We start from the raw sequence: 10398 nt of genomic DNA on the forward strand, positions 1-10398 counted from the left end.
GATCAGATCAGATAGAACTTTATTAATCCCTCGGGTGGGTTCCTCTGGGAAATTCGATTTCCAAAAAAGCACAGCACCGACAGAAGTTACAGAGTTATACACACACACATATATATAAATACAGAGACAATATAAATAAAATATACGAAGGGGATAAATAGAATAAATAGGAATAAAAATAAAAATACAAGTGAATTGCACATTTCAAGTATTGAGTCTATTGCACTGTTGACTATTTACAAAAGTATTGCACAAGGTATTGTACAGTGAGGTGAAGAGGCACTACAGCTTAGTTGTTCCCTCCTTTGTCCTCCTGTTTCCCCTCCCTCTCCCCTCCAGAGAGGAGTTAAACAGTCTGATGGCGTGTGGGACAAAGGAGTTTTTAAGTCTGTTAGTTCTTGTCTTTGGGAGAAGCAACCTGTCACTGAACAGACTCTTCTGGTTGTTAATGGCCGTGTGCAGAGGATGCCCAGCATTGTCCATAATGTCCATCAGTTTCTTTAATGTCCTTTTCTCTGCCACTGTCACCAGAGTGTCCAGCTTCATGCCGACCACAGAGCTAGCCCTCCTGATCAGTTTCTCCAGCCTGGATGAGTCCTTCTTTGCTGTGCTGCTCCCCCAGCACACCACAGCATAGAAAAGTACTCCAGCAACCACCGACTGGTAAAACATCCTCAGGAGCTTCCTGCAGATGTTAAAAGACCTCAGCCTCCTGAGGAAGTACAGTCGGCTTTGGGCTTTTTTATACAGGTGCTCTGTGTTGCATGACCAGTCCAGTTTATTGTCCACCCACAGCCCGAGGTACTTGTACTTGTTGACCACCTCCACCTCCTCCCCCTCTATCTGAACCGGCAGTGGACCTGCTCTAGACCTCCCGAAGTCCACAACCAGTTCCTTAGTCTTTGAGGTGTTGAGTTGCAGGTGGTTTGTGTGACTCCATGCGACAAAGTTCCTCACCAGACTTCTGTACTCCTCTTCCTGATCATCCCAGATACACCCCATGATGGCTGTGTCGGTCACTATAGCTGTAGGCCCTTCTTTGATTTCTTGGGAGATGCACGTCAGATTTTGGTGTAAGGTTTCAGAAGGGTTTGATTTTTTATGAGTAGAGATACAGAGACTGTGTGTCTGTGCGCTGTTTACATGTTGCTCTGACATTAGTTTAGTTGGTGTTTATTTTTCAAATCTTATTTTCTTCTAACTTTGAAAAGAATCCATCATGCAGACTGGATTTCTACCTGTGTGAGCCTTTGTTTTACCAGGGGAGCATGTCTCACAGCTGTATTAAGTTAAGTTGCTTTTGAATTCTTAAATATTTTCTTTTCAAAGTAGGATAAATGTTGTTGCTTTTTTGGTATAGAACTCAAATGGATCCAGTGTTGTTGAAACGTTACTTTCAAGCACAGGAATACTTGGAATGTAAGAGTTTGCGCACATCTTTGAGAATTTCCCTCAGTTCTTTTATGAATTCAGGTTCTCAGAATCTCTTGTCTCTTTGTGCAATCCCAGACTGGCTCCATGATGTTGAGATCAGAGCTCTGTGGGGATCATAGCATCTGTAGCAGGACTCCTTGTTCTTCACTTTTTATAACTGTGGCTGTATGTTTGGGCTCATTGTCCCACGGTACAAGGAATTTGGGACGATCAGAGTCCCTCTTGATGGTAGTGCATGATGACTACAAGTCTAAAAAATGCCTGGCATGGTATTGTACATTAAGATGGTGAATACACAAGGTTACGTTAGGTGTCACACTCCCAGAGGAAGCACAATGTGTAGTATTAAACTTAAGATAATAGATAATCATCTTATTTTTGGACTGTGATGTAAGTATGTTGGACTGTGGGAAATAGAGAGGTGCATGGTAAAATGATTCATATTTAATGAAAGCAGACACTTGTTTTGGAAGGTGATCAGAGATCCCATTTGTTTAGAGATAAGAGTGATTCCACCACTTTATTTTCCATTTAAAATGAAAATGGTATCACAAGGCCCCACAAAGAAACATGGGATGGATTTAACCAATGTATTGTAGTTAATCGTCCAGGCCTAGTGTTTGAAATATAACCACACTGCCATGTTGGGTTTTTTAAAAAATCTTTTTTTAGAAACTGGTTACCTTTCAAATAAGGTCACCTACATTTTCGTATCATCACTTCAGTCATCATTGCTGCTGATCCCAACCCTAACTCTAACTAGTGATGTTCCCGGCAACTGTTCCTGGCAGTTTAATAGACAGTGACAAAAAATGTCTATTGTTTTTCTTCATTAATGAATCATAATTTAAATGCTGCTGTTTGGTATGTTGCATTATGCATTATAAACATTGCACATTATATGTGCAAAAAGGGAGAAGAAGGATGAAGAAGAGTCTCTCCAGAGTGTCCTGGGTCTACCCTGGGGTCTCTTCCTGGTAGGACATGCCCAATCGGAACACCTTACCCAGTAGGCAACCACTTGAACTGGTTCCTTTCAATGTGCAGGTATAAGGGCTCTACCCTAAGCCCGCCACCAACTGACTGAACTCCTCACTGTCTTTTCTGTCCGTTGTATCCACAATCGCATTCTTTTGCCTTTAAAACAACTAACAGTAATAATAACAATAATGAAAACATAGCTTTAAAGATTTATGGCCTTTCTCATAAACAATGCTCCTTCTGGTGGCAGATGCTCCATAACATTTAAGACACAGCAATTTACTGGGCATCAATCAAATGTTAAACGACTACCACGTCTGGTACCGACTAGTGCCAGTAGCAACAATTAGTCAACTAATCGCGTACATCCCTAATGAATATATTATTTTTACTTTCATAAAATTTTTCTCTCAAGTCTTGGCATTCAGGGAGCAAAGACTAACTATTCTAAATGACACACTCCAAAAGACATCCGCTTTGCCTTTCTCCAAAATGCAGAATTAGGATAAGGTTATCGCTGATAATGATTTAAAGCTTTTCAATCTAGGCTTTCCAAACAGGAGAAAATTCTATATAAAGAGGTTAAAAAGGGATGGCCATTAATCTGACTCTGACCCTAGATGGGTTGCCTTTGACTGGGTGGATCAAACAGGTTATTTGTTTGTTTGGTGTGATGGATTGCTTTTTGAACATGCAGATGGATGGGAACGTCTATATATTTAATAAAAGCAGCTGCATATTTTGGAAGATGCGTGGAAGGTCACACATGTCCTCATTGTCCATTTAATATAAACTGCTGGCAGGAAATGCATTCATCCAGCACTACACTTAGAAATGCATTGCCAGTAATGTCCATGAAGACTAAATATCTTTTTGTTTTAAAACCTTTAAGTCTTTTGTGTTTCACTGATGGTATATTTAGCCAGGACGAGCTGACCTCTAGTCCCAGTGGAAATGCTGGCATTTTAACATAGCACAATGGAAAGCCTTTGAATTTGCATTCATTTTAGTGAGCCATAAAAGCAACAGAGGTTCAGAGCTGGCTCGGGGACTGTCCAGCAGTGAAATGCCCATAAATAGTGATGATTAACTGCATCTGTGTGTAAATGAGCCAGCCAGTGACACTCTGGCTCATTTTCAAACAGCGGGTTTCACCTTTTCACCATGCAGAGAGGAAACCTGCAAAAACATTTAACGTTGAGACTTACACATACATTTTTCAGAGTACAATGGAGGCTGTATCACAAACACCTCTCTTCCTGGTGCCCTTCACAGGCTACTGTGGGGTTACTACATTACAAGGTCTTTCCGTTGACTCTCCATTGCAAGGTAATGTAGAAGTGTGTGGCCTCATTGTCTGGTGGGATCAACAAGGATGTTTTTTGGCCAATGGAACAGGAGACTATTGATCCAGAGATCACTCGATTACCTTGACAAACAGTCAGAAGATAAGAATAATGTTCGCAGGCAGGCCAAACATTCCAGAAAGATTCATAAATTAGCCTCCAGTTTCATCACAGCTTTAATTAAGCAAATCTGTGCCAGTATACCATTTGTTAGCAATGTCAGGAACCTGTTTGTTATTTGTGGAAAAATGCTTAGTTGAATTATTTAAAGAAGTGTGTTTGTGGAACACAAAAGCATAAATTGCAGTCATGCCAATACACAGAAACTTAGAATGATGCACACATAATAAGCACTTATTTGGTGGCAGGAAGTGCAGAGTTATGGTTAGTGATGCTAATGACTTGCTCGCTGATGTACTGTATTAGCTAACTCTTAAAGAGCATTATTTTCTGCAATATTGTTTTTGTTAAGTATCACGTAAACCACTAACTGATTGCCTGTTGAACCAATTAAAGGTTTGAGATATATAACATCAGAAAATACTGAAATATTCTAATTTTCTAAGCCTGAGGTCGCATCGTCACTTTGCTTATATTTACTGCTGCAAATGCTAAAGATATTTGAAAATCAGTGCAGTTAATATTGTGCAAATGTTTGGGCTGTTTCAGAAAACGGGCTGAACATTGCCACTTTCTTAAAAACACACAACTGCTGTGGCACCAGATATTTACAGACCAGGACTGTTGTTGTTTATTGGCTTTATTTTACCCACCAGGTGGCGCCAAAATAGTAAGATTATCTGTAAGGTTTCGATCGTACTTCCAAGTTTGACATTTCTTTTCTTTGCACTTTTCTTCTCTGCCTTCTGCGCGCTCTAAAGTACCAAAACGTATCCTTTTCTGTTCTTCACTTAGCTCTTTCTCTCTCCTTGAAGTCGATGCCTTCTGTATCCAGTTGATTCATAATATCAGATCACATTTCCTCTGGCCTTTTGTCTAATGGGCTTTTTGCAGATCTCCTGATTGGGATGGCAAGTGAAATATTTGTGTGTGCACAAGAGAAGTCAAGGTTACCCTTTGATACGCCATCTGATTCCAAATAGCTATATTTTCTCCACATTTATCTGATGAAGACAATGTACCTTTCAGATATGCGTACACAGCTGCAGCTGTGCTCTTTAGCTGTTGCCTTCCCCAAAGTGTCCCCTTGTAGCAGTACTGTATGACTAAGCAGAAACAGCTTGACTAGTACAATGATTGATATCTGATACTTTGTGTCTTACTGAATGCTTTCCGAGAACTATTTCTCTCCAAGAGGTAAGATCGTCTGTCTTAAATGGACTGAACCTGAGCTGCCTTTTTGTTTTGTTTTGGGTTTTTTGCTTTTTCTCATCCTGTATTTTTCTGCTTGATCGTTCCCGCCTATGTTTGTGCATGTGTTGCTGCAGTGGTGTTATTTTGTTGTTGTATTGTTTTATGTATTATTCTGTGATATCAGTGGATCTACTACGCTTTGCCAGCTAGATCCCTCCCATGTAAATGCATTGTCATGAAAAACCTTTGAATCGTCGTGTTACAATGCAAAGCTGCAGAGCGCGTCATAAGAACGTGACATGTTTGAAGAAACACTCTACAAAAGATGAATTTGGTTAGAAAAGTTTGCCCAGTAGTTTGGAAGGGGGAAAAAATAAAAGAACTTTTTAAAACACCAATCAGAAGTGTTCGTTTCAGTGGAATATTTCTTTGTTTTCTCTCAAGATCCAAGTTAGTGTATCCCAGAGTAAAAAATCCCACCAGTATTGCCTAAGACTTGAAAGGCCTGCAGCTTTGCAGCATGCTCTTTTAAAAGCAGACATGCTCTTTTTTTGAAGTCCTACTGTGTATTCACCTACCCCTCTCTCTCTCCCTTTCTGCTCTTTCCCTCTCCATTTTTCTTTTGTGAACAGTTGATCAAAGTATGTTTGAGAACTCCATTGCGCAGCAGCAGAGTCCCCAGACCTCGAGGCCAGGGCCGTCCTCGACCCGGCGCGCCGCGGCAACGACTAATTCCAACCCGGGGTCCAGCTGCGTGGACTCGCCCTCCTCTGGAGGACAGCAGAGGCTGAAAAATGCCATTAACCTGGGCAAGGCAGTCGGGGCAAAGGTTAGTGCGACACAAGCAGAAACGGGACATTGAGCTCAGCAGGTCCTGTATTCTTTTACCCTTTGAAATAAGCTCATATAGTGTGACTTATTGAAAGGGACGCAGGTTTAAGCTCTTTTTATTCTTTCAGCTGAGCCGATAAACATTTGTATCAAAACTACCTGCAAAGGTTAGACCTTTCTCTCCTTCTCGTCTCGCCTTCTTTCAGGTCAATGACTTGCTAAGAAGAAAAGAGCCCAGCAACCTCGGAGACATTGGGGTCACGGAGGTCAACAAGAATGTTGGTGCAGTTTGGAGCTGCATGGAGCAACTCAGTGAGACTGCTGCCAGCAGGTATGCACCCTCATATCCACACACACATTCATACTTCATCTTAATACTGAGCAAACCGCTCCCCCCAAATAATTAACAGGCTTCTACGTCAAAAGATTTTAGGATGAATATGTGAAACTCGGAGGCCTTTCCACACGTCTAATTAATTAATAAACCCACTGAAAGACATTATCTTAATTTATTCAAAAATATTCCATTACCTATACTGAGCAGAGGACGTATCTATCACTGCAGAATTGGGCTGTGGGTCAGAAAAGGTGAATAATTTACGATTTTTCCTGTGAAATGTGGCTTTAAATTAATGATGATACATCAGAGGTGCCTGGGAGATGCCTGGAATTGAATAAGCCAGTTTTTCACTTTGAAGTTTTCAGTTTCAGGGGGTTTATTTTATTTTTTGTTTTTTTTGAATATGCCGATTTGACATGTTTATGTACTCTCATAAACGTACTTTGGAGGATTTTTCGTCTGTTCTCCTGAAGATTGGCCGAGTAAAAGTCATTTTTCAGCCGCTCAGGTTCCATTTATCTCCATTCGCTGCACCCAGAAGAGATTTAGCTTCATTTAGCAGCGATCTAAAGATTGTTCTGGACCACCAGCTGGTTCGGCAGACTTATAGCTGACTCACTTCTCATTTTTGAAACGTGAATGCATGCGATGAGGTGCGCAGGACCTTCCCCTGTTCCCCAGACAACGCAAGTCCTGCAAAGCCTCTGACCTCCTTAACAAGGTTTATATTTTTTTCTTGGGTTTTTGTTGTTAAAGATGCTGTTTTTGTGACAAAAAGGTGCATTTTCTGAGGACAGACAGCACAGCAGTGCTTATTGAACTGTCTCCACCTGTCAGCTGCAGTGAAAGGTCACACAACAGTAATAATTTGTGATCGCCTTGGCCTCTAGCTACAGGATTACGTGCTGACGTCATCTGGAACAGCTTAAGAATTTAGAGTGTTTTTTGTAAACACGCTCACTCACTGAACTCAGTGAGGAGCTCCGAACACGAGCGAATGTAGGTTTAAGCTCTTGTAGCTTCTCTCCAGCCGCCTTCCTCCTCCGTCACTCAGCTTGTTCTTATTAGTAGGCAAGAGCAGCTTTGAAGTCTGAGTCATCCTGCCAGGTTTCATTCTTCTATCAGCTGAAGCGGCATGCAAACTTTGGATGGCTTTTGTTCGACAAAGTTTCATTCAGTTAAAATATGAAACAATTGGTGGTTCTTTGATGCAACAAACGGCCCCTGACAGGATTCTATTATTTTGCACAGCGGGGCCATCAGCCAATTAGCTGTCAATTTTTCTTGACATGTTTAGTCATAGTCCCGCCCACAGTTTTAATGTGTACCGACTGCAAAATCTGAAGTTCATTTTGCTGCGTTTTTTCTTTGCCTGAATAGTTTGTGCCTATTGTAAATGCAGCATTACATATGGGTTATGTATGGATTGCTTCCTTAGTTATTACAAACCCTAGCTTCAGTGTTTGTTCCTGTATGTAGGCTCTGTGACAGGTCATCTACTTTTATCTGCATCCAAATGCAGTTCTAGGATGTTTTACACACCGTAACGTTGTTATGAAGGAGGAAACCATCTATCAGAGCCTAAATTGTTTTTGTAAAGCAACAGACAGTGCCCGAGAGAGGTGAAGAACAGTGCAGGCAGGGTGGAATGGGTGGAGACAAATGTCAGGGGCAATTTGTGACAGATGGATAGTGGTGAGAGTGAAAGGGAAGGTTTACATGATGGTAGTAGACCTGCTACACTATGATTTATGGTTTATAGAGGGTGCCACTGAAAGAGAGACTGAATCTGGAGGTGGCAGAGTTGAAGATTTCTGTTGGGAGAGAACAGGAAAGATCGAGCGGTATGAAGACAAAGTCAGAGAGGCAAGACTTAGATTGTTTGGACAAAGGATGTTGAAGATGAAGCTGCCAGGAAGGAGGAAAAGAGGAAAAGCGCAGGGAAGATTCATGGATGTAGTGAAGGAAGGCATGCAGAGGGATAGATGCTGGGGATAGGCTGAGAAGCAGGTTGATGATCTGCCATGACGACCACCAAGGGGAGTCATGAGGCTGTAAACATGCTGTTTAAGCTTGAACAGCTCTGGTCAATTCAAGCAGCTAAACTTCATCAGCATAAAATATGTTTAGGAATCGATTTCTTCTTTGTGGCAGCATATGGCAGAAGTTTCAACTGTAGTCACCACTTAAACGTTCTCTGTCTGTCTTTCGTTGCCTCCCTTAATCTCCATTTTCCCTTTTCTCCCCCTACCTTTATTCCTCTCTTCTATTCCAGCCACATCACCTCCTTTGACTCCTTCCCTCGGCTGGACCCTCCACCCCCATCGGGGAAGAAGCGCCTCCCTCGAGCACTGAAGACGACCCAGGACATGATGATCTCCTCTGACCCCGTGGTCTCCTCCCCCGACCCTGTGGATTCTTCCTCTTTCCCTTCCTCCCCTGAGAAGACATCCCCCATCACTCAGGAGGAGATAAGGAATGAGGAGGAGCAGCAACAGGGAAAGGAGGAGGAAAAGAGGCCATCGGGCCCAGCAGAGAGGAAACCCGGAGCTGATTCTGAGACAGCTGAGATCAATGACAACGTGGATACAGTGATAGGTGGAGAAGAGGATGGCGTAGAAGTGGGAAGCTCTGATGAAGGCATGGATGAACACAGGCTCCAGCTCCAGCTCTCTGTACCAGACCTCATCAATAAAGATCCCCCTCTGGAGTCCAAAGCCAAACAATGCGATATCTGGCAGAAGGCGCCGGGGCCAGACTCGCGGCTGGCTTCCACTCCCTGCTCGGGCAAAACTCCCTGCCGCATCAGCCTGGGCGAGGATGTCCTGCTGGGGAATGGCGCCCCCTGTAGCAAAGCCACTGGAGGGAGCACTGAAGACATGGAGCACCATCCAGACCTGCTGTCGTTTGAGTAACACACAGAGCTGCGGCCAAATAACCAGTTCAGTAGATTTCAAAAAGAATTTGAAGTTTTTCTCTTAGTGTCCATCCCAGAAATGTGTGTGGAGGTAATTCAAACAGACTGCAGCGAGTACTGCAAATCAAAAATTCACTGCCACTTTTCAATTTTTCAACTCGATCTTCTCTGGGCTTTACTTTAGGAAAAGAGAACACGTACTTCCAGAACCGAGGGCTCTTTATCTTTTTTTAATCTGATTTCCGGATGTGCGATTAGCTGAAAGGTCACGGTAATTACGCCTTGCTTTCTAACACGGCTGATCTGAGGTCAGCTGGGCGCTTCAAGAATCTTGTTAATGAATGAAAACAAAAACTGACCAGCATGAGACAATGAATGAGCAGCAACAGAGGAAATAAGCGGGACTCTTTTTTGTGCAGTTTTTTAATGCTTCTGATTTATTCACTGTGTATTTCTTATGTATATCAGGTGTCTAACATATCATGCCTTCCTCACTAATGTAATGATGATGTAACAATGAATGTTTTAAGTGAGATGAAATATCCTTTAAATGGGCTAAAATGTTACAGACAGTTATTGGCAAGTGTAACCACAAACATTAAATTTTATATTATTTTATCAGTATTAAGATAAAACACTATTGTATTTAGCACCACGATATTTTCGCTCTATTTAAAGGGACATTTCATTGCATTTTTGGTATAAATCATACAAACGCTGCTGCAGCTCAAAGTTATACAGCAATATAATGTACATTTAGACTCATTTAACATAAAACTCAAGTGTTAGGAGTTAGGCGCAGGCTCGGGAAAAGAAGACGGAAGTGAGGGGTGGAGAGGCGGAAAGGATGTGAATGTGTAAGATGGAAAAGGTTAGCGAGGAATTTCCTTTCAGTTCAGTCGATATGAAATGTCACGCAGCACTTTCTACTGCAGGAGGGCGAAGCCTTTTGACCCTCAGCTTCACCCTAAAGAAATGATTCCTGTTCCTTCTTGAGCCAACCTGGAAGAGAACTTTCTCCAAAATGGATTTTTGGAACACACTTAAACTTTTGTTTCAGTTATATTTATATAGCGCCAAATCACAACAACAGTCACCTCGATGCGCTTTTTCTTGTAAGGTGAAGACCCTACAATTACAGAGAGAAATCCCAACAATCAGACGACATCTGATGAGAAAGCACTTGAGTGAGACGTAACGTCCGGCAGAACCAAGCTCGGGGAGGGGGGCGGGAA

The 10398-nt window shown here is 42.2% G+C and overlaps 1 protein-coding gene across 3 annotated transcripts in view; it reads left to right on the forward strand.

Moving 5' to 3' along the window:
* LOC113008767 (carboxyl-terminal PDZ ligand of neuronal nitric oxide synthase protein-like) overlaps positions 1–9787 on the forward strand; it is a 233425-nt gene extending 223638 nt beyond the window's left edge. For all 3 annotated transcript variants that reach the window (XM_026146482.2, XM_026146483.2, XM_026146485.2), the window contains exons 11-13: positions 5708–5904; positions 6113–6237; positions 8522–9787. In XM_026146482.2, the coding sequence (XP_026002267.2) occupies positions 5708–5904; positions 6113–6237; positions 8522–9161 (962 nt within the window). In that variant the 3' untranslated portion in view covers positions 9162–9787. The remainder of the gene's footprint in view (positions 1–5707; positions 5905–6112; positions 6238–8521) is intronic.
* The last annotated feature ends 611 nt before the right edge of the window (positions 9788–10398 follow it).

This window comes from Astatotilapia calliptera, chromosome 17, assembly GCF_964374335.1.
Source record: "Astatotilapia calliptera chromosome 17, fAstCal68.1, whole genome shotgun sequence".
Taxonomy (NCBI): Eukaryota; Metazoa; Chordata; class Actinopteri; order Cichliformes; family Cichlidae; genus Astatotilapia; species Astatotilapia calliptera.